The sequence below is a fragment of the Loxodonta africana genome, chromosome 6 (assembly GCF_030014295.1).
Source record: "Loxodonta africana isolate mLoxAfr1 chromosome 6, mLoxAfr1.hap2, whole genome shotgun sequence".
Lineage (NCBI taxonomy): Eukaryota > Metazoa > Chordata > Mammalia > Proboscidea > Elephantidae > Loxodonta > Loxodonta africana.
The window spans coordinates 15,142,024-15,167,167 of NC_087347.1; the positions used below are offsets into that span (position 1 = coordinate 15,142,024).

The 25,144-nt window shown below is 40.8% G+C and overlaps 1 protein-coding gene across 1 annotated transcript in view; it reads left to right on the forward strand.

Annotated features, from left to right (window-relative positions):
* The first annotated feature begins 14,167 nt into the window (after nt 1-14,167).
* COL4A4 (collagen type IV alpha 4 chain) overlaps nt 14,168-25,144 on the forward strand; it is a 121,635-nt gene continuing 110,658 nt past the window's right edge. Inside the window, exons 1-3 of the mRNA XM_010597675.3 lie at nt 14,168-14,223; nt 18,477-18,519; nt 23,538-23,615. Of these exons, the coding sequence (XP_010595977.2) occupies nt 14,168-14,223; nt 18,477-18,519; nt 23,538-23,615 (177 nt within the window). The remainder of the gene's footprint in view (nt 14,224-18,476; nt 18,520-23,537; nt 23,616-25,144) is intronic.

Here is a 25,144-nt window from a genome sequence, read left to right on the forward strand (position 1 = left end):
CAGTCCTGTCAAATCCTGGTTCTCACAGTTTTCACGGTAGCAGATATCTATCACACAACATCAGGGAGGTAGAGGAGTGAGAGGGGTGCTTGTCATAGCCTCTCAAGTACCCCTAGAAATTCCCTCTCAACATAATCTTCCCTGGTCGCTCCAGCAGAGGAAGCGGATGTGCCTAACCAAAAGCCACGCTAAAAGCCTCCCCCTCAATGTGACACAGGCTACTCCCATTCACATTTTATTGACCAAGATAGTCACATGACCATGCTTTATTTTTGTAAGGGGCGGGGAAGATAAAGAAAGCTGTAGATATTTGGTGAGCCATAGCGATGCCCATGATATGTCATGTCACTTGCTTATTTCAGAGTTTCCAGAAGCTCCTCTTTGCCTTCTCAGCTAATTTCACATCTAAAATAGAATGGAGTCCCTGGGTGCTGCTAACATGCTGGACTGTTAACCAAAAAGCTAGAGGTTCAAGTCTACCCTGAGACATCTCAGAAGAAAAGCCTGATGATCTACTTCTGAAAAACTAGCCATTGAAAACCCCGTGGAGCACAGTATGAAACATATTCCATAAATTTTGATATGTTGTGCTTTCATTATCATTCCATTCAAAATATTTTAAAATTTCTCTCTGATTTCTTCTTTGACCTATGGGTTATTTGGGAGCATGTTGTTTAATTTCCAAGTATTTGGGCCTTTCCTACATCATTTATCACCGAGTTCTAATTTTACTCTCTACAAAATGTCCATCTTAAAATCTCGTAAGACTTGTTTCACGGCTTAGCATGTGGTCTATCTTGGTGAATGTCCACATGGAATATCAGTTAGGTCAAGGTGGTTGATCTTGTAGGTTTGGACTGAGATTTTGCCTTGCTCTACCCATTAGAGAGTGTCAGAGTCTCCAGCTATGTTTGTCTAATTTTCCCTTTCATTTTTCAGTTTTTGCTTCATATATTTTGAATTCTGTTATTGATCACACACATTTATAATTTTTAGAGCTTCCCGACATGTTGACTTTTTTTTATGAAGTGTCACATTATATCTTGAAATCTATTTTATGTGCTATTAACGTAGCTGCTCTAGAGTTCTTACACTTCATGTTTAAGTGGTGTATCTTTTCTTGGCCTTTTACTTTTGATCTATTTGTGTCTATTTAAGGTGCAGCTCTTGTAGGCAGCACATGGGTACCTTTTGCTTTTCTTTTTTAATTCAGTGTGACAGTCACCTTTCAGGATGTGTTTAGTACGTTTTCTTTTAAAGTAATTGATTTGGTTCTATTTACATCCGCCATTTTGCTGTTTACTACTTCTATCTGCCTCATCTGTATTTTGCTCTTTTCCTTCTTCCCAGCGTTCTTTTGTGTTAATTTCGTTTTTGTATTTCATTTGAATTTCTCTACTTGATTTTGTATCTCTTTGCGTTTTTTTTTAAGTGATTACTCTAGGGATTACAACATACACCTTTAATTTTGCCCGATCTGCTTAAAATTAACATTGAATCACTTCAGATAAATCAAATGCATGTATGAGAAGGAGGAGGAGCCAGCTAACCAGTTCATAAATCAAACATAATCCTTACCTAGTATTGTCTGTAAGTCAACTTACGTTAACTCTGTGATTCTCATGAGAATGTCCTTCCCATACCTTCTACACCAACTAATATTTCACCCATCTCAATTATTTCTCTCTCCTGACATTTAAAAGATACCATTTGTCATGGGTTAAATTGTGTCCCCTCAAAATATGTGTCAGTTTTGTTAGGACATGATTCCAAGTATTCTGTGGTTGTCCTCCATTTTGTAACTGATATAATTTTCCTATGTTTTGTAAATCCTAATCTCTGCCAGTGATTAATGAGGCAAGTTTAGATTATGTTAAAGAGGGTGAGGGTGGAATGTAACAGCCTTGCTCATGTCGCATCCCTGATCCAGTGTACAGGGAGTTTCCCCGAGGTGTGACCTGTACCACCTTTTATCTTACAAGAGATGAAAGGGAAGCAAGCAGAGAGTGGGGACCTCATACCACCAAGAAAGCAGTACCGGGAGCAGAGTGCGTCCTTTGGACCTGGGGCACCTGTGGGAGAAGCTCCTAGTCCAGGGGAAGATTGATGAGTAGGACCTTCCTCTAGAGCCGACAGAGAGAGAAAGCCTACACCTGGAGCTGATGCCCTGGATTTGAACTTATAGCCTACTAGACTGTGAGAAAATAAGTTTCTCTTTGTTAAAGCCATCCACTTGTGGTATTTCTGTTACAGCAGCACTAGATGACTAAGATGCCATTATAGCTTATTCCTCCTTTTCATCTTCCCAGATTTTCCTTCCTTCCTAGATCATGCCTTGCCCCCTTCCTGGGATCCACCTAGGTTTGCTCCAGCCCCCACTTTTCTAGCCCTTCTATGATATATCCTGAGCTCCTTTTGCCTCTATCACAGATTAGGAAGGAGGAAAGTTTACATTTATTGAGCTGCTACCACATGGAGGCACTGTGCTGGGCAGTAATTCAGAATCATTTAACTCATTCAAGTATTAATTTTATATATTGAGAAATCAAGAGGTCAGAGGGGTTACAAACTTGCCTAGGGTTACACAGCTAAGTATATGTCATGGATTGAATTGTGTCCCCCCAAAATATCTGTCAACTTGGCTAGGTCACGATTCCCACTATTGTATGAGTGTCTTCCCTTTTGTCATCTGATATGATTTCCCTATGTGTTGTAAATCCTATCACTATGATGTAATGAGATGGATTAGTAGCAGTTACATTGATGAGATCTATAAGATTAGATAGTGTTTTAAGCCAATCTCTTTTAAGATATAAAAGAGAAAAGCCAGCAGAGAGACGTGGGGGCCTCATACCACCAAGAAAGCAGTGCTGAAAGCAGAGTGCCTCCTTTGGATCTGAGGTTCCTGTGCTGAGATGCTCCCAGTTGAAGGGAAGTCTGATGACAAGGACCTTCCTCCAGAGCCAACAGAGAGAGAAAACCTCTCCCTGGAGCCAGCGCCCTGAATTTGGACTTCTAGCTTACTGGACTCTGAGAGAATAAACTTCTCTTTGTTAAAGCCATCCACTTGTGGTATTCTTTTATACCAGCACTAGATGGCCAAGACAGTACATAAAACCCAAATGCAAATATTTCTAACTCCAAAGCCCTGCTTTCATCCCCTGACCATGAGAGCATGAGGTACCAGTGGAGGAAGACAGATATCTCTATGACAGTAGAAGTGAACCATCTTCAAAGCCAAATGCCAGCCTCTCTTTGTGGTGGACTGAGCCCTGCCTGGTGGAATCATGGGGTGTTACTGCTTGAGCTCACCCCAAAGGCAGTTTCAGGAAATCTGAAAGGCTCAAAGAACTCAGACAGAGTCATCCCAACTCTCTGTAGAGGAAAAAATCACAGACCAAGAGAAAACTGGGGAATTAGTACTTTTGGCAGTCAGTGCCAGAAGTGCAGAGGGAAAGAACATGTAGTCATTGAGTTATTTCACTGAAAGAACAAACAAAAAATCATTAATAAGAACTCAAGGATCTAATGGTATCTGGAAAAAGAAAAGACATATTTCTGTTACCTTTTTGTGGTTGGAATTGGTAAAAGATTCCAATACTTTGTCTCCTGTTTATCTGATTCCCCAATCTTGACCATTGTGCCTCCCACAATTGATGAGTCAAGAACATCATCCTCCACTTGGAGGTAAAGAGCCTGTCTAGTTTTCAAAATCAATCGTGTATTTTTAGAGTATGCATCACCTCTCTGGTGTTCCCAAGTGGTGACATTATTATGGCTGTTGTCAAATTTTCTGTTGATATTGGGAGGAGACCTCAAGGAGAAAATGATAATAAAAGCCTATATTGCCAGCGTGGTTGAAGACTGAGTTATGGTCCAATTGGCCCTGGACCAGCAAACTCAACTCCCAGTGTCAACTGAGGACTCTGCAGAACTCTCAAACAATTCAGCTGAATCTGGAGGGACGGGGAGGTGGGGGCAGTCTTGGCCATAGTCCAGCAACATGCTGGTCAAGCTGGAACTCGAGTGTTCTCAAGAATTTCCTTGAGTAGTTCTCAAGTTTTCCCTGTTGCTTCTCAGAGAATATGAAGCCCCAGCCACATTCCAAAGGTCCCAGGACCACACAGTCCTGTCTCACTTTTAAAACTTTGTAACATTTAATGAGGTTGGCTGTTTCTGCTAAAACGTTCAAACCAGCCTAAAGTCTTGGAAAGCCTTCTTGTAGAGTCAACCCAAAGAAATGGGATTTCAGAAAGGGCAAAAGTAAGTAACCAATTGTATGTTGGGAAATGGTCAGGTTAACTCTTAACAGGTGAAGTACAAACCTTGAAAGGAGGTGTCCAGCTATGAGGTAGAGAAGACATGTCATTCTTCTTCTGGGTGCACTTTCCCAACCCCTGGGCCCTTTGTTTATTTTTCTATAAGAACAAAGACTTTAAGAATTCTGTTTTGGAAAGAGAAAGATATATATGTATATCAGCTATTCAGAAAATCAAGAAAATTTATCCTCGGAAAGAGAGCTTTCAGATAAGTCCGTGTCAGAAGGTCGAAAGAAAAGAACATGCAGCTATTGAGTGATTTTACTGAAAGAACAACAATAACAACAAAACTTATCATTAAAAAGACCTCAGGGATTTAATCTTACTTGAGAAAAGACATTTTTCTTCTGTTATCTTTTTGTGATAGGAATTGGTAAAAGATTCCAAAACTTAGTCTCCTTTTATCCAATTCCCCAACCTGGACCATTGTGCCTCCCCCACGATTGATGAGAACTGCAGCAGGGTGTATTTCTTTTCAAGATTGGGTTTCAGAGGAAGCAAGTTCCCCACGGTGGTGATAATGATTTGAAAGATCTCAGACCTTGTTCCCAACCTGGTTGTTGTTGTTAGTTGCCCTCAAGTTGGCTCTGACTCATGGCGACCTGATACATAATAGCACGAAGCATCACCTGGTCCTGTGCCATCTTCATGATCACTGGTATGTTTGAGCCCATTGTTGTGGCCAATGTGTCAATCCATCTCATTGAGGGCTTCCCTTATTTTCACTGACCCATTACTTTACCAACCATGATGTCCTTTTCTAACTATTGGTCTTTCTGGATGATACGTCCAAAGTAAACAAAGCAAAGCCTCTCCATCCTTGCTTCTAAGGGACATTCTGGTCATATTTCTCTTCTAAGACTGATTTGTTTGTTCTTCTGGCAGGCCATGATATATTCAATATTCTTTGCCTATACCACAGTTCAAATGCATCAATTCCTCTTCTGTCTTCCTTTTTCACTGTCCAGCTTTTGCCTAAACTCATTGCTATTGAGTCAATTCTGACTCATAGCAACCCTATAGAACAGAGTAGAACTGCCCCATAGGGCTTCCAAGGAGTGGTTGGTGGGTTCGAACTGCTGACCTTTTGGTTAACAGCCAAGCTCTTAGCCACTGTGCCAGCAGGGCTCCAGCTTTTTGCCTAGCACGTAGAAAACATTGGACAGAGAATCATAAGGAGCCCCAGGGCATATGGAGTCACAGGAATTTTCATAAAGCAGTGAAGGAAAAAAAATCCCAGAGAGTTGGCAGACCATAACAAAATGATATTTACTAAATAGACATGTTAGAAATTACTAATAGAGATAAGCTACTGGGAAAGGGCCTGTGTACTTTGCATTGTCCCTGAGGGGGTAGGATGTCAAAGGCTCAAGGAATTTATGTTTAGCTGCTATTCTGGGGAAGGCACCCACCAAGTGAGCTCCCTGGTCAGGTGGTATAGCCTCCAGACTGCCACTTTCCCTCAGACTTGGTGGGCTGCACAGATCAGTTTGCTTGAGCAAAGGGAATTGACTATATGGTTGTGTGTCAGGAATAGGGTGGCTCTAAGGAATAAGCCCATCTTTCAGTCTGTCATTATACTTTTTTTTTCTTTTAATGTACTTTATGTTTGGAGCAGTTTCAAGCTTACAGAAAAATTATACAGAAAGTACAGAGAGTTCCTATATCTCTCTTCTTCCTACACATAGTTTCTCCTACTGTATGAGTCAGAATCAACTCAGTGGCAGTGGGTTTGGTTTTAGTTTTTTATTAATATTTACCTTTGTTAAAATTGGTGAACCAATACTGATATACTCTTATTAACTAAAGTCCATAGTTTACAGTAGGGTTTGCTCTGTGTTTTACATTTCTATGGGTTTTGAAAAATGCATAATGTCATATATCCACCTTTACAGTATCATGCAGAGTAGCTTCTAAAACCCGTTGCCATCGAGTCAATTCTAATTTATAGTGACCCTGTAGGACAGAGTGGAACTGCCACATATGGTTTCCAAGGAGCAGCTGATGGATTCGAATTGGTTAGCAGCTGTAGCACACTGTAGCTCTCAACCACAGTGCCACCAGGGCTCTAGAATAGCTTCACTGCCCTAAAAATGCCCTATGCTCCATCTATTCATTGCCCGTCCCCCCCAACATCTGGCAATCACTGATCTTGTTACTGTTCCTATAGTTTTGCCTTTTCCAGAATGTTGTTTAGTGAGACTGTCGTTTGAAAATGGCTAGTTGTGCTTAGTCAGGTTTCTTCTTCCTCCTAATTCAGGTTTGCTCCTTGCTTTGGTCTGTCCCTGCCCTCTAGTGCCTGACTCTACCTCAGGGCATCCCTTGATGCCTTGTCTTCCTTCATCCCCCTTACTCATACATTGTTGTCGTTTGCTGCCATGGAGTCGACCTCCAACTCATGGTGAACCCATGTACAACAGAATGAAAGGAAATGCTGCCCAGTCCTGTACCAGCCCCATAATTGGCTAGGGATTAGACTGTTGTGATTCATAGGATTTTCACTGGCTGAAAGTTGATTGCCAAGCCTTTCTTCCTAGTCTGTCTTAGTCTGGAAGCTCCGCTGAAACCTGTCCAATATCATAGCAACACGCAAGCCTCCATTGACAGACAGGTGGTGGCTGCATTTGAGGTGCATTGGCTGGGAATGGAACCCAGGTCTCCTGCATGGAGGGCAAGAATTTTGCCACTGAACCCCCAACGTTCTCCTTCCTCCTATCAGTTTCTTGATTTCAGCTCCTCAAGCTGCGTGATCCCAATTATCTCTATGTACCACTCCCCAGCCCAGGGTCAGAGCTCTGTGTTGCCAAACCAAGCTCGGAGGGTGGCTGCCTTTGGGTCAGGTATTTACCCTAAACCCTTCTTGGGTGATAGACAACTTGGCTCTTCCCGGACTTCGCTGGACTGAAGCTGGGGCCTGAGCAGCTCAGACACAGCCGTCTGTAGACCACACTGCCTTCCTGAGAATGAGAGTTGGCAAACAAAATAAAGCCTCTCCTTAGACGGCAGCAGGACTTCTGCAGAAGTTTCCTAAATGGACAGTTTTTTAAAGCTGTTGTTTGCATATATTTTAGTGACATAGCACTTTGTGTGTGGGTTTTTTTCCTTGTTTTGGTTTGGGGCTTGGTTTGTTGTACTAGTGATAGACAGTGTTTGGCTCCATCCCACATTATGAAAGCCATTTATTTGTAGGAAGGTAGGTGAGAGGGATGCCGTTCTGAGTGATGGGATGTTTTTCTTTGGTGCCATTGAAAGATTGGTTAAGACAAAAGCCATTATGCCCTTAACACAGGTGTTTGCAAGAAAGAAAGCCCTGCATACCTTATGGATTGCTGTGGAGTCACTGCATCTTAGGCAGGAAGACAGTTGCGAAGTCTCCACGACTCCTTTTTGGCCTGTTTGGCTAAAGGTTGGGGTGAGCACATGGCTGTCTAAAGCCTGCTCCAGGTAGAACAAGGAAGAAGGTGGTTTCTGCTTTGGCAGGTCCTCCAAGGCAGAGATCCACAAACTGAGGATGTACCCTTGGGACACAGAAAGACTTTCAAGGGTTATGCAAGCAGCTCCACCATGCGTCTGTCAGTTTGTCATACTGTGGTGGCTTGCGTGTGATGCTGGAAGCTATGCCACTGGTATTTCAGATGCTAGCAGGGTCACCCATGGTGAACAGGTTTCAGCCAAGCTCCCAGACTAAGACAAACTAAGAAGAAGGACTTAACGATCTACTTCTAAAAAAATTTGCCTGTGAAAACCATATGAATAGCGGCATAACATTCATTGTCTGATATAATGCTGAAAGATGAGCCCCTCAGCTTGGAAGGCACTCAAAATACGAGTGGGGAAGAGCTGCCTATCCAAAGTGGAGTAAAGCTTTGGGACCTTCATTTACTGATGTGGCACAACTTAAAATGAGAAGAAACAGCTGCAAACATCCATTAATAATCGGAATGTGGAATGTACAAAGTATGAATCTAGGAAAATTGGAAATTGTCTAAAATGAAATAGACCACATAAAGACTAATATCTTAGGCCTTAGTGAGCTGAAATGAACTGGTATTGGCCATTTTGAATCAGACAATCATATGGTCTACTATGCTGGGAATAAAAAATTGAAGAGAAATGGCATCACATTTGTTGTCAAAAAAAAAAAAAATGTCAACATCTATCCTGAAGTACAACACTGCCAGTGATTGGATAATATTCATATGCCTATAAGGAAGACCAGTTAATACGACTGTTATTCAAATTTACATACCAACCACTAAGGCCAAAGAAGATTTTTACCAACTTCTGCAGTCTGAAATTGATCAAACATGCAATCAAGCTGCATTGATAATTATTGGCGATTAGAATACGAAAGTTGGAAATGAAGAAGAAGAATTAGTAGTTGGAAAATATGGCCTTGGTGAGAGAAACGACGCCAGAGATTCCGTGATAGAATTTTGCAAGACCAACAAACAACTTCTTCATTGCAAATGCCTTTTTTCAACAACTCAAACGGTGACTGTAAACATGGACTTAGCAAGATGGAATACACGGGAATCAAATTGACTGTTGTTGTTGTTGTTAGGTGCCGTTGAGTCGGTTCCGACTCATAGGGACCCTATGCACAACAGAACAAAACACTGCCCAGTCCTGAGCCATCATTACAATCATTGTTATGCTTGAGCCCATTGTTGCAGCCACTGTGTCAGTCCGCCTTGTTGAGGGTCTTCCTCTTTTCCGCTGACCGTGTACTCTGCCAAGCATGATGTCCTTCTCCAGGGACTGATCCCTCCTGACAACATATCCAAAGTATGTAAGATGCAGTCTCGCCATCCTTGCTTCCAAGGAGCATTCTGGTTGTACTTCTTCCAAGACAGATTTGTTCGCTCTTTTGGCAGCCCGTGTTATATTTAATATTTTTGCCAACACCGCAATTCAAAGGCGTCAATTCTTTGGTCTTCCTTATTCATTGTCCAGCTTTCACATGCATATGATGCGATTGAAAATACCATGGCTTGGGTCAGGTGCACTTTAGTCTTCAAGGTGACATCTTTGCTCTTCAGCACTTCAAAGAGGTCCTTTACAGCAGATTTACCTAATGCAATGCATCTTTTAACTTCTTGAGCACTGCTTCCGTGGCTGTTGATTATGGATCCAAGTAAAATGAAATCCTTGACAACTTCAATCTTTTCTCCGTTTATCATGATGTTGCTCATTGGTCCAGTTGTGAGGGTTTTTGTTTTCTTTGTGTTGAGGTATAATCAATACTGAAGGCTGTGGTCTTTGACCTTCATTAGTAAGTGCTTCAAGTCCTCTTCACTTTCAGCAAGCAAGGTTGTGTCATCTGCATAATGCAGGTTGTAAATGAGCCTTCCTCCAATCCTGATGCCCCATTCTTCTTCATATAGTCCAGCTTCTCATATTATTTGCTCAGCATACAGATTGAATAGGTATGGTGAAAGAATACAGCCCTGACGCACACCTTTCCTGACTTTAAACCAATCAGTATCCCCTTGTTCTGTCTGAACAACTGCCTTTTGATCTATGTAAAGGTTCCTCATGAGCACAATTAAGTGCAAATTGACTATGTGTATAGAAAGAGACGATGGAAAAGCTCAATATCATCAGTCAGAACAAAGACAGGGGCCGACTGTGGAAGAGACCATCAATTGTTAATGTGCAAGTTTAAGTTGAAGTTGAAGAAAATTGAAACAAGTCCATGAGAGCCTAAGTACGACCTTGAGTATATCCCACCTGAATTAATAGATCATTTCAGGAATAGATTTGACGTGTTGAACACTAATGTCCAAAGACCAGACAAGTTGTGGAATGACATCAAGGACATCATATGTGAAGAAAGCAAGAGGTCATTAAAAAGACAGGAAAGATAGAAAATACCAAAATGGATGTTAGAGGAGATTCTGAAAGTTGTTCTTGAACATTGAGAGGCTAAAACGAAAGGAAGAGATGATGAAGTAAAAGAACTGAATAGAAGATTTCAAAGGGTGGCTTGAGAAGAAAAAGTGAAGTATTATAATGACATGTGCAAAGAGTTGGAGATAGAAAACCAAAAGGGAAGAACACACTTGGCATTTCTTAAGCTGAAAGAACTGAAGAAAAAATTCAAGCCTTGAGTTGCAATATTGAAGGAATCTACAGGGAAAATACTAAATGAGGAAGGAAGTATTAAAAGAAGATAGAAGGAATACAGAGTCACTGTACCAAAAAGAATTGGTTGACATTCAACCATTTCAGGAGGTACCATATATGGTCAAGAACAGATGGTACTGAAGGAAGAGGTCCAAGCTGCGCGAAAGGCATTAGCAAAAAACAAGTCTCCAGGAATTGCCAGGATACCAATTGAGATGTTTTAACAAATGGATGCAGTGATGGAAGCACTCACCTGTCTATGCCAGGAAATATGGAAGACAGCTACCTGACCAAGTGTCGGAAAGAGATCCATATTTTACCTGTTCCAAAGAAAGGTGATCCAACAGAATGTGGAAATTATTGAAATGGTGTCATTAATATCACAGGCATGTAAAATTTTGCTTAAGATCATTCAAAAGAAAATAGTGATAGAACAGTTTTATTTTAAAGTCAACATTTACAATACTCCAGAAGTTCTATTGTTTACAACAATTTAAAGAGAAGATGTAAGTTTTTAGATGTTAACCTAAAAGTTTTAGGAGCTGTATAGTTTTGTCAAAATTCTCCCTGGTATCTGCTCCCAGTAAGCTGTGATTCTCTGGATCTGCCTGCATTTCCAGTTTTTGGGGTGGAGGTTTGCCCTATGACCTCAATTCTCTGATGGATCTAAGGAGAGTTGTTGATTTTTAATTTTATGGCACTGGGGATAAGCTGTAGATGAAAAAAGACAAAAATCCGTATTCGAGAATGCATTGGCTACCCCAGTGTTGCAGTGTCCCTTAACTGTATTCGGTTAATGGAAGAGCAGTTAAGTTTCTGCACGTTGGTCTGTTCCTCCATCCATCCATCAGTCCACCTGTCCGTCCGTCCGTCCGTTCAATCCATCCATCCAATCCATCCAATCCATCCATCCAATCTGTCCAATCCTTCCATCCATCCAATTAAAATATACTGAGAAACTCCTAGATGTTAGAGCCACGGACAGGTATTCTTCCAGAAGGTGACCACAGCAACACTCTGTTTTAGTAAAATCTCCCTACATGCACTTCCTCGTAATATGCATTGAGATTAATTGCATCATGCATCTACCACTGGTTTAAAATGCAAATATCTCTGGTTTTCTTTAATTTTTCACTGTTTTCCTGTTTGTTTAAAACATCAAATTTGAATGGTTCAAGCTAGCTTGTGTTTTCCTTCCAAAACAATGTTTTATTGAGTCTTGCTTCTAGAATGCAACTAAAAACTATTTAAAATTGCAGATTTAAAGGTGGGAAAAGATCAAGGTATTCAAAATGATTCTGTTTCTGCTTGATTTTGAAATTGAAACATCACGGGACGTTGCTCTGCCGCTTATCAAAGTGCCAACCTTTTGATTAACAGCAGAGCTCTCAACCACTGCGCCGCCAGGACTCCACTTGGAATACATCGTTGAGTTAGTTTACCCACATTTGATCCAGAAATTTAAAAAACGCTTGTAACATTCAACACTCTCTGCTCCCTTCTCTCTACCCTATTCTCATAGCAGGTACAGGCCTTCAGAGAAGCCAAAATTTTTAAGATGAGATATTTCAATTCTTTAAGCCAAACAGATCTTTGAATAAAGTAAAAGAGTTCCTTGTGTCAATTTTTAAAAAATTTTTCTTTTTTTTTTAATTGAAATAAAATTCACCATTTTAACCATTTTCAACTGTACAAGTCGGTGGTTTTTAATATATTCATGATATTGTGCAACCATCGCCAGCTAATTCCAGGACATTTATATCATCCCCCCAAAAAACCATGAATCTCCCTGGAAACTGTGAATCTACTTTCTTCTGTTCAGTTCTTTTACTTCATCATCTCTTCCTTTCGTTTTAGCCTCTCAATGTTCAAGAACAACTTTCAGAATCTCCTCTAACATCCATTTTCCCCCAAGCCCTGGAAACTGTGAATCTACTTTCTGTCTCTGGATTTGCCAATTCTGGATGTTTCATATAAATGAAAATCATACAATACGTGGCCTTTAGTGTCTGGCTTCTTTCGTTTAACATCATGTTTTCAAAGTTCATTCATGTTATAGCATCTATCAGTACTTCATTCCTTTTCATGGTTCAACGAGATGGATTGACACAGTGGCTGCAACAGTAGGCTCAAGCAACAACAATTATGAGCATGGTGCAGGACTGGGCAGTGTTTTGTTCTGTTGTCTGTATGAGTTGGAACCGACTCGACGGCACCTAACAACCACAACTACAGTATTCCATTGTGTGTATATATCACATTTTGTTTCTCCATTCATTAGTTGATGCATATATAGGTTGATTCTATTTTTTGCCTTTTATTAATAAGACACCTTCATGTGCAAATGATCATATGAATGTATTTTTCCATCTCCTTGGTGTACAGCTAGGAGTGGAATTGTTGGATTATACGGTAACTTCATTTTTGACAACTTCCAATTTTCGTAGATTCATACTTCGTACATTCCACACTCTGATTATCAGTGAGTGTTTGCAGCTGTTTCTTCTCATTTTGAGTTGTGCCACATCAGCAAATGAAGGTCCCAAAAGCTTTACTCCATTCACATTATTAAGATCGACTCTACTTTGAGGAGGCAGCCCTTCCCCAGTCGTATTTTGAGTGCCTTCCAACCTGAGGGCCTCATCTTCTGGCACTATATCAGACAATGTTCTACTGTTGTTCATAAGGTTTTCCCTGGCCAATTTTCAGAAGTAGACTCCCAGGTTCTTCTTCTTAGTCTGTCTTAGTCTGGAAACTCTGCTGAAGCCTGGCCACCATGGGTGACCTTGCCGGTATTTGAAACCAGTGGTATAGCTTCCAGCATTACAGCAAAACGCAAGCCACCGTAGTGCAAGGAACCACCAAGCTGTTTTCATAGTGGTTGTGTCATTTTACATAAAAATATTTTTATATGTTTTTGTTGTATGTGTACAAAAATGTGTATTTCTATTCTGGAAGGACTCCTTTTCTAAAAGAGTACTTGAGTGAATTTTAACTTGGTTTTTCCTGGGAAAAGATTTGATAGCTTTGATAAGAAAATCTGACACATCAGCAAAATAAAATAATTTATCTTTATACAAGTACTATGTTGTCGTTGTTGTTAGATGCCATCGAGTCATTTCCAGTTCTGACTCATAGCGACCCTGTGTACAGCTGAACGAAACACTGCCCAGTCCTGTGCCATCCTCATAATCGTTCTTATGCTTGAGCCCATTGTTGAGCCACTGTATCAATCCATCTCATCGAGAGTCTTCCCTTTTTTTACTTGACCCTGTATTTTACCAGGCATAATGTCCTTTTCCAGAGACTGGTCCCTCCTTATAGCATGTCCAAAGTATGCGAGATGTAATCTCATCATCCTTGCTATAGACACGTCTTTTTTTTTATTTGTATTTTTGCTATATGATGAATTTCAACGTATTTGTATTTCTAAGAATAAAAATTTAACCGTCAGTAAGGAAAGATTGTGCTTATGTCAAAAGACATGTTGAAGTCCCCTTTCAGAAAATATTTCTACCATTAAGTACGAATAATAAAAGTCATTATTTTCAACATTATCATATAGACTGTGCTTTAAGAGATTTATTTATGTTTAACATATACAGACATACCCAGGACATACAACCCTACTTCTAAATGAGAGCATTCTAGAAGAGAAGCGAAGACTGGTGGAATTTTTTTTTAAGTATCAAGACTTGGCCGTGAAGGCGTTTGTGCACATGGCGTTAATAAGGTGCCCTTTTGGATGGACCAAGCCCTTCACCGCGGTTCCCTGGTGAGTGTTTTTGGTACGATCACCTTCCTTTCTTCAACAATTTCTCCTAAATGTTCATTCTGTAGGTATAAATTACCTGAATGCTTCACATGCCAGAAAGCCCAATCGTTCCAGAGATCTATGGATTATGCCTGCTGACCTGTGACTAATTTATATTATTACTTCCTGTCCCCAAAATGCAAGGAACTCTGGTGGAACAATGGTTAAATGCTTGGCTCCTAACTGAAAGGTTGGCAGTTAGAATCCATCCAGCAAGTCAGCAGGAGAAAGACCTGGTGATCTGCTTCCATAAAGATTACAGCCTAGAGAACCCTGTGGGACAGTTCTGCTCTGTCCCACAGGGTTGCTGTGAGTAAGAATTGACTCAACTCATCTAACGATTCAACAACAACCCTGAAATGCACCCCCATAACTGCCAAACGGGAAGCTACACTACTAAAGGCCCCAGACCCTCTCACTCATGAGCTTTGAAGAGGCCAGAGGTGCAGTATCTTCATACTAATAAAGTTGGAACAAATAATTTCATGAGTGTGATAGGAAGAATAAACCCATTGCCGTCAAGTCGGTTCCGACTCATGGCAACCCCATGTGTTACATAGTAGAACTGCCCCATAGGATTTTCTTGGCCCTAATCTTTCCAGAAGCAGATTACCAGGCTTTTCTTCCTTGACACTGCTGGGTGGATTTGGACTGTCAGCCTTTAGATTAGCAGTCGAATGCAAACAGTTTGCACCATCCAGGGACCTTGGTGGGCAGGATAGTGGCCTCAAGGATGTCCATTTGCTAATTCTCAGGACCTGTGAATATGTTATATTGCATGGCAAGGGGGAATTATGGTTGAAGACAGAATTAAGGCTGCTGACCCTGAGGTGGAAAGATCATCCTGGATTATCTGGTGGGTCCAATATAATCACGAGGGTCCTTACAAGTGAAAGAGGGAGGCAGGAGAGTCAAAGAAGGAGATGGGATGACGCAAGTAGTGATGAGAGTGATGCAGGATGAGAAAGACTCAACTAGCCATTGCTGACTTTGAAGATGGGGTGGGGTCACAAGCCAAGGAATGAGGGTGGCCTCTAGAAGCTGGAAAAGGCACACATACAGATTCTCTCTGGAGCTTCTGGAAGGAACATAAACCACACCAGAACTGTAATTTTTGCCAGTGAGACCTATTCTGGACTTCTGACCTCCAGAGCTGTAAGATAATAAATTTGTGTTGTTTTAGGCCACCAAGTATGTGGCAATGTGTCATAGCAGCAGTGGGAAATGGATACAACAAGATTGTTAACTGTGACTGAAAAAGATGCTGGGAGTTAATGCTGAATAGTGAACAATACAAAAAATTTTGAAGCTGATAAACAGATATTTATGGGCAATGAGGGAAGATAGGGTGGCAGGGAGGGGCTATATTTATTTCACAAATACAGTCAAGTCTTACTTATTTGTAGTGGATATGGGGGAACTGCAAGAAGGTCATAACTGTCGATTTTTTTTAAAAGGAAAAAATTTCCTTATTTTTAAATATACAGCAGTGGGAGGGACAACAGAGCAGTGACATGGATCAGTAAAGCCGACCCAGCTACCCGCTTTCTGCACCACTCTGCCTGCAGTATTTTGAGTGTGTTATCCAATAGCTCTGTTATTCTGTAAAATGTGGGAAAAATTACCCTGCTTATGGCTTCAATGAGTTTATATATATGGAGGCCAAAATTGCTATAAGCTCGCTGTTGTTGTTGGCTGCCTCTAAGTCACCTCCAACTCATGGTGACCTTATATATAACAGAACAAAATATTGCCTGGTCCTTTGCCACCTTTATGATTGTCGCTATGTGTGAGTCCATTCTTTCAGCCACTGGGTCAATTTTTCTCACTAAGGGTGTCCCTTGCCTTGGTCAACTCTTGACTTCACCAACTATGATGTCTGTCCAAAGTAAGCAAGCCAAAGTTTTGCCATCCTTGCTTCTAAGGAGCATCATGGTGGTATTTCTTCTAAGACTGATTTGTCTGTTCTTCTGGCAGGTCACCATATATTTAACATTCTTCGTCAACATCACAGTTCAAATGCATTACTTCTTCTGTCTTCATTTTTCATTGGCCAGCTTCCATGTAACTATGAGGTGATTTAAAAGACATATCTTTATTTATAAATGTCCAAAGTGAGAAGGACCTGTTTAACACATCGTACTTGTAAATACGAGTTCAACTTGATTCAAAATTTTTTGTTCCCAGTGTTTAACACTTTATTCTCTTAATTTACTTGTTTACTACACAGGAATGCCAACCTAACCTTTGTTGAAATTGTCATGAATTTCAAAAGAATGTTTGGGGACAAGGTGGGCTTTAGTTTGGGAGGCCAGTAAATTTGGGCTAGGCCCCTGTCTTAGGCTGGGTTCTCTAGAAAAGCAAAACCAGTAAAGCATATAAATATATATAGAGAGAGATTTATATCAAGGAAATGGCTCACATGGTTCTAGAGGCTAGAAAGTCCCAAAATCTTTGGGGCAAGCTGGAGGCTTCTTCTGACTCGTGTAGCTGCAGGGGCTGGCGAACCCAAGGTTGGCAGATCAGACAGCAGGCCTCTGGCTCACAGGCTTTGGAGACCAATGAATCCCAAGACTGGCAGGCAAGACAACAGGTAAGCTGCTAGCTCAAGTCCCAGGAACTGGAGGTTAGACTAATAGGAACCAGTTTCAGAAGCCAGAGTGAGCAAAAGCCCATGAGCCTTGCCAGAAAGTCTACCTATATTGAATGTAGGCCACACCTTCAAGGAAAGTCCCTTTCAACTGATTGGCTACTCACAGCAGATTCCATCTTGGAGGTGATCACACTGTATCAGAGCTCATTGTGGAGGTGATTACATCATTACATGCTTGTCAAATTACATCATAACTACCAAACCACAGCCCCCTACCCAGAGACGTGCTTCTGTAGGCTTATGTCATGGTTGCCAGCATCTCAGCATAAGGAAGAAGGACTATGCTGCCAGGGGAAGGAAACCCTGGTGGCATAGTGGTTAAGTGCTGTGGCTGCTAACCAAAAGGTTGGCGGTTTGAATTCACCAGGTGCTCCTTGGAAACTCTATGGGGCAGTTCTACTCTGTTCTGTAGGGTCGCTATGAGTCGGAATCAACTTGACGGCAGTGGGTTTTAGTGGGCCAGGGGGAGCCAAGGGAAATGAAAGAAGGCTCAGTTAGGGCAAGCATTTTCTTTATTGGAGAAGGCTCTATACAGAGCACAGGACAAGGAAGGCCAGGAAACCACAGCCAGTGTTTAGACCCTGGTTAGTTTTACCACCTGTGGAGGTAAAGTGACCTGACTCTAGCTCCATCACAGCTGTTTCAGGATCAAATGAGATGATGGATATGGAAATCCTCCTACAACTATCAGTCTTAGGTAAATGTAAGTAAATGTTTAGTGGTCTTTTAAAATTGCATCTCTCCTTTGTCAAAAGTTATTTGTAATAATGATAAAACCATTTGCTGGTGAGTCGATTCTGACTCATGGCAACTGCACGTGTGTCACAGTAGAACTTTGCTGCATAGGGTTTTCAATGGCTGATTTTTGGGAAATAGATCACCAGGGCTTTCTTATGAAGAGCCTGTGGGTGAACTCGAACCTCCGGCCTTTCGGTTAGCAGCAGAACACATTAACTGTGTGTACCACCTGGGGACTCCTGTAATCAGGGAGGATACCAATTGTTGTTCGACGACACTAAGTCCAATTTCTGACTCACTTATAAGGCCCCGGACTATCTAACCCCTTTGTCAATATCCTGTATTATTTCTTTTGTGTTCCAACCTACCGCCCAGTCCTGTTAGATTTCCTTCCATCCTCTTTCCTTCCAACCTTCCACTTACTGGCATCCAGGGTCGCTGGCCTCCACACTGCCCCTGGACAATTCTGGTTCTCTCCTGCCTTCTCTCCACTAGTTTTCATCACTGAAGAGTAGCCTCCCTTCCCTCTATCCACCCAGATCGTAATTTCAGAGTGTCCCCACTGTGCCCAGCACAAGGAAGAACACACTAATGGGTTCAGGACATAGTTCCTGACTGATTAGGAGGGAGAAAGGTAGAATAACATATATCCAGAGGCAGAAGAACATTTATTGTGTCGCTGATGACTGACCGGCTGGCGACAGCAGCCTATTAGAGATGAAAAGAGGCTTTCCGGGATTTATTCCTTTGCTGTTCTTCCTTTTCGTGTGTTTTGCATGAAAAGGAACAGGTTACATTAACTCGGATTTTTGTTTTTTCGTAGGTCACTGACACTTGTTCTCTTTTCTGTACAACATGCATGTGGGGTAAGTGTGTTAATGAACTCTGCCTGCGTGTTAAAAATTTACTGGATGTATTGTTGTTTTTAGATTTTTAGCAAGCACTCTCTGGGACTCAGTTTTCGCATCTGTGAAATGAAGGGTTGGAGAGATGAACCCTAAAGTGTCTTTTATATTTTACAGCAAAGACAGCTTACAGAATTGCCTAGGTATTAGAGGTTTCTGTATTTTATAACTAATAGGCCACAGTGACCCTTTCTTAAAAAAAAAAAAAAATTATTTTTGTGGAGACATAGGAGGCAACTGAGCCATTTCAACTTTAAATCAAGAAGTGTAAGATTAGATTTGAACACTTTACTCTGGAGGAAGATAAGCCTAGAACATTGTGTAATAAGCCCTCTTTCTTTTGCTTCCTCGCTAAAGAATCTAAGTTATTAAGCCCAGCCTCAGTGGTTTCTGGGAAATTCCTCTGTAGGATGCTTGTAACTCAAGTTGGTCTTGAGACAACTGAACTAGCCTAAATAACTCCAGAGAACATGGCTCTATCTGTCCAGTCTTTAGCTCGGGTCCACTCAATCCCACTCCTGTCTCTAGTTATCATAGGTCTTTTCAAAGCAAGGCAAAATAGAAAGTTATCTTCCTTTCTCTTTTTCTTACCAGCTGGGAGCAGAAAGCATGGGCTTCAGGAAATCAGGAATGCTTCGTTCTTGGCTCTGCTAGTAACTGATGCAAATCCCGTAACCATCCAAGGATGGCACAGGACCGGGCAGTGTTTCGTTCTGTTGTGCATAGGGTCAGTATGAGTCGAAACTGACTCGACGGCACCTAACAACAACAACAACAATCCAAGCCTTGGTTTTCTCCTGTGTGGAGTAGGGTGAGAAGACTTGCCCAGCTTATTTCAGCTGATGCACTGAGGACATCACCTGAAATAATAAACATAATCCCCACTGTGAAATATGGCCTTTGTTTTTTCAATTTTGGTAGTGGGGAGCAAACCAAGGCACAGGTTGACAGGTAGCCTTTTTTTTTTTTTTTTTAGTATGTTTTATTTATTGAGAACAGTTTTAGGTTCACAAATAAATTATGCAGAAAGTACAAATGTGTGTATATTGTTTCATTTCTCTTACCTCCTTTTTTTAAGTTTATTTTTGTCTTATATTCTTTTCTTCTATTGTGAAAGTCTATAGAGTCCTAAATTTTACCCCCTTTGTTTCTTATGTTTTATATGTGTGAATATCATCCCTGAACCAATAATTGTTCTATTCTGGACCCTTCTACCAGCTTGTGGTATGAAGAGATTCTAGAGATTTCACCTGGAGAGTAGCTATACTATAAACCAAAAAACCAAACCTGTTGCCATCGAGTCGATTCCAACTCATAGCGACCCTATAGGACAGAGTAGAACTGCCCCATAGGGTTTCCTAGAAGTGGCTGGTGGATTTGAATTGCTGACCTTTTGGTTAGCAGTGAGCTCTTAGCCTCTGAGCCACCAGGGCTCCAGCTATACTATAATTGAGATTTAAAGGTAGAAACTACATTGATGCAACACATCTGGAAGGCAACTCAGCATTATCCCTCAGAATTTTAAAGGCACCTACCCTTTGACACAGGAATTTCCCTTAGAAATGTATCATACAGATTTACCCTGATTTATACACACAGATAACTGCAGAGGAATATCAACTGCAGGGTAGTGTCATTAGCAAAAGAAGGGAGCTACCTAAGTGTCCATCAATAGGAACTGGGTAAACAAGTTATGCTATGTCCTCTGACAGATATCCATATGTGTTAATTCAGAATGATTTCAAAGCCATATGGTTAAGTGAAAACAGCGAGGTACAGAACAATATACCATTTGGGGAAAAATAAAACAAGGCCAAAAATCACGAAAAGTGTGTATATGTGTGATGAGAATATGCTTATGAATACCAAAACGTTTATGAGAGTGATTGCCCCTGGGGAGGGAGCTAGGGGCCAGGGTTGGAAGAGAGAATTTCTTTTCCCTTTATACCCATTTGTTCCCATCATTTCTTTTTTGTTCCATATGAATTTTCTATCATGTGCATATATTATTTGTTTTTTTCAAAAAATAAGATAGAGGTACCAATGTGGGACAGAGTTTTAATCTTCTAGGAAAGAATAACTTGGTTTCTTGAACTTTCTATGCCACAAATATTTGTTTTAAAATATTTGATGTAAAACAGTGATTTTTTCATTTTCTCTTTGAAGAAGACTAAGCTTGGTTTTTGAGAAGTTAGTGAATACTGCATTCCCAATGAATACGGTTCATATTTTGAATATTTAATTGTCCAAGTAATGTCTTTATCTTTTTAAAATGAGTTTGCACAACCTATTTTTGAGGGGCACACTCTTCCTCTATGAACACATCTCCTTTTTAAAGTGATATGTATAGGGACACATGTAATGTGGAAGAACTTTGTAGAGATGGAACTCACTTTTTTTTTTTTCTATTGGTCCAAGTCACAGATGTATATAAATGTGACTATTCCTGTATCTTTATTAGAATCTGCTAATTTATTTTTAACTTGCTCCCCCCTTGAAATGTAATTTTGTTGCAAATAGCTCAGTGATGCTTGGCAAAATCAAGTAAAAAAAAAAAAGTTAACAAACTTGCCTTTATTATCAAGCCATCTAGTCAACAGGCCTTCGCATTTCCCTGGTTGCTTTGATATTTCACCAAACACAGAGCAATGGATCCCAACCTTGCATGAACCCAAGTGTTGAGACAAGTTACTTTAAGTGCTTTCAGCTGTCCCCACTTGGCCTTCGGCATGTAATTTTTTTTTTTTTTAACCTTATCAGAATTTTGAACTTAATGTTTCTACATTCTGAGATAACGATGTTACTCAAAACTCAAGGGGCATATATTTTTGAAACTTCAAATACATTTTTCTAACTTAAATTATTTAACTACTTGGTTCTTGTCAAGGTTCAAATCCTTATATACTTTCAGTGACCCGTGAGGGATTTATTTTTAAAGATATATATATATATATATATATTTTTTTACTGCCTAATTTAAATATATTTTCTTTTGAATTGTGCCTGAGCATATTTTTCCCCCTGAAATGAAGTCAAAATTGTGAGATAGAGAAGAAAAATGTAGGGGCACACCAGCCCAGGGGCAAGGACTAGAAGGCAAGAAGGGAGAGGAAAGCTGGTAATAGGGAACCCAAGGTTGAGAAGGGAGAGTGTTGACATGTTGTGGAGTTGTTAACCAATGTCATAAAACAATGTATGTACTATCTGTTTCATGAGAAGTTAGTTTGTTCTGTAAACCTTCATCTAAAGTATGATAAAAAAGAAAAGAAAAACTTATTCTAGATAGACTACTTTCTCTCTCCTCTACATATACGTAAGCATTTACATATCTGTGAAAGTGTATATGTTTATATACCAAAAACCCATCGCTGTCGAGATAACTGAGATAACGATGTTACTCAACTCATAGCGACCCTGTAGGACAGAGTAAAACGGCCCCATAGGGTTTCTAAGGAGCAACTGGTGGATTTGAAGTGCCGACCTTTTGGTTATCAGCCAAGCTCTTAACCACTGTACCACGAGGGCTCCTATGTTTATATATATATACATACACTCACAAACGTATTTATGTATGTAGGTATGTATGTATGTGTCCTCCATCAAAACTATATTGATTCAACTTTTTTGTCACCCCATTATCCGTTGGCCTCAAGCCTTAAGGTTACAGTCTTAAGTTTAAAAAGATCTGTCGGTTATGGAATCGTGCCATTAATATATAGCTGTTGCAGTGAGGAATGGACAAGACCATGGCCTAGGCAGAGTTTACTTCTCGTGCCCTCCTAACATATCCACCCATGCCCTCACCTAGCACCTTAAGCTGCATTTACCACCACTTGGGGCCCTAAACCACCACTCTTTGTCTCAACTCTCAGCCCAGTCTGTGAATGACTAGTCAGTCCTCGTTTTTGTCACAGGTGTATCATGCTGAATCTGTTTGCCTTTAAGGGATCTACTTATGAAATAGTTACTCTGGGGCTCCACTTTTGTATTAAAGTGGCTGATTACCACAGATATAGATAATGAGGGTTTGTGAGAACAGGTGCTGATTCCTCCCGGGGCGCGTGCACGTGTGCGTGTGGGCGTACATATGCGTGTGTGTCTGTGTTTTGGAGGAAGCATTAAAGTTAAGAAAATATGTATGTATGTAGGAGGAAGCCCTGGTGGCGTAGGGGTTAAAGCTACAGCTGCTAACCAAAAGGTTGGCGGTTTGAATCTACCAGGCGCTCCTTGGAAGCTGTATGGGGGCGGTTCTACTTTGTACTGTAGGGTCGCTATGAGTTGGAATCGACTGGATGGCAACGGGCTTGGGGTTTTTTGGTAGCAGGAAGGTGACATTCTGAGTATTCAAGAAAAATTAGCTAAAAGTGGGAGAAGGGAGACAAATTGTTCAAGTTCAGGAACTTTCTGAAGAACAAGTTGAAGGAACCATGCTGGAGAATCAATACATTGTAGGAAGAACCATTTTAATTCAAAGCCCAAGGCTATACCTGGGGACTTGAGCCAAGAAGAATGCGATGTGAGAGACAGACCCTCACTGATCTTGGAGGTCAAGCAAGGGATCCTGACAAAAAGCCAGTCTTCCGATTTAATCTAGTCTTCCTGTGTACTTTCAGTTTTCCTAACTGCATAGTTCCCACTCTACGATTGTTCATAACTTAGTAATTAAGTTTTCTGAGGAAAGAGAAATGGCAGAGAAATGGTTAAAGCTAAGTGGCTTCAGATGGAGGATGATGTTTCCTCCCCATTGTTCTCAGCTCTGGAAGCTTCTTACTCATCTATTCAACTCTCTTTGTTATCAAGCCACAGTTTGTTTCTACACTGTTTTATACACCAATACTAGTCTTCTCACAGATTCAAAAATAAAAGTATAGTGTGAAATTTACATGAATTAAGTAACCAAAAGTGCTTGTTGTAAGTACGTCTATGTACCCACCTAAGTGATGAATATCAGTATATTAAATAAGATGCTTGCTTTTCAGAGTGGAAAGAAATATAGCAGTCCTTGTGGAGGAAGAGATTGTTCCGTTTGCCAGTGCTTTCCTGAAAAAGGATCTCGGGTAAGTGATGTAAAATTTGCCATGATAGCGTAACTGAATTTTGAACCGTTGCAAGTATTTAGTACTCAGTAGTCCCAGATTCTTGACAGGTTTGAGTAGTTGTTGTTGTTAGGTGCTATCAAGTCAATTCTGACTCATAGAGACCTCTCGTAGCAGCGTAGAACTTCTCCATAGGGTTTTCTAGGCTGTAATTTTTATGGGAGCAGATTGCCAGGTTTTTTCTCCCAGGAGCCACTGGGTGGGCTCAAACCACCAACTTTTCAATTAGCAGCTAAGTGCTTAACCATTGTGCCAGTAGAACTGCCCCATAGTTTCCAAGGTGCACCTGGTGGATTCAAACTGCCAACCTTTTGGTTAGAAGCCGTAGCACTTAGCCACTATGACACCAGGGTTTCTGTTTTGGTATTAGGTCATGTTTATGTTAGGAGTTCCACATAGGTGCTAACAGTTAATCTCTCAACTACTAGCTAAAAGGTTGGCGGTTTGAACCTGCCCAGTGGAGCCTCAGAAGACAGGCCTGGCGATCTGGTTCTGAAAGGCCCGAGCCTTGAAAACCCTGTGGAGCAGTTCTACTCTGCACATGAGTTGGAATTGACTCCACAGCAAAGAACAACAACAACAAATGTTTATGTCTTTTATCATCAAAGTTCCTTGCATTTTGATAGACATTCCCAGTTATATTAGACTGTGGGTCAGCTTAGGTGACAGCCTAGCAAGCAGAGGTTCGCCTTGTTCATGTGACACCAGTCCTATGAATTGCGTTATGAAGAACAGATTCTGGTGTTAAATGGTGTATATTGGGTTACCACCTTCAAGATTCATGCTTTATGAATTTTAAAGGCTCTGAGAAGTACTGCAGTAAGTGAAAAAACCTGCGTCACTTTGTTTCATGTTGTCTTTCTCAGACATTCGATTACAAGACTGGTTTCTTGGCAAATGTCTGTTAAAATCCTTTGGACCGGTATTCTATAATCAAAGCAGTAGCTACATTTATTGCGTGCTTATCACCACACTCTTGATGACTGCTGGACCTTTTTATCTGCAAAGCTCAAGAACCCTCTTGGTTGCTGTGAATCTAGCCTCTTGAACATTTAAGGCCCAAAAAACCAAAACCCACTGCTGTCGAGTCGATTCCAACTCATAGTGACCCCAGAGGATTTCCAAGGCTGTAAATCTCTACGGAAGCAGACTGCTGCATCTTTCTCCCAAGGAGCTGCTGGTGATTTCGTACCACCAACCTTTCAGTTAGCAGTCGATTGCTTTAACTACTGTGCCACCAGGGCTCCTGTGTTTGTGGCCATCTCTCATATTCTGACGGCAGCAGTAGGCAGACTATTAACTCATTTGTACCAGACAATTAGATCGAACAATTTTTTTTTTTAATTAAAAATACTCCTACAATCTTACAAGAAAAGAGGGTTCTTCAGCAGTTTTGGACAATTTTTGAGCCGGATGGATGATTCTTCAGAAATGTGTCCAAATCCATCCTACCATGCTAAAGTATGATACCCATAAGGTAAAATTCAGTG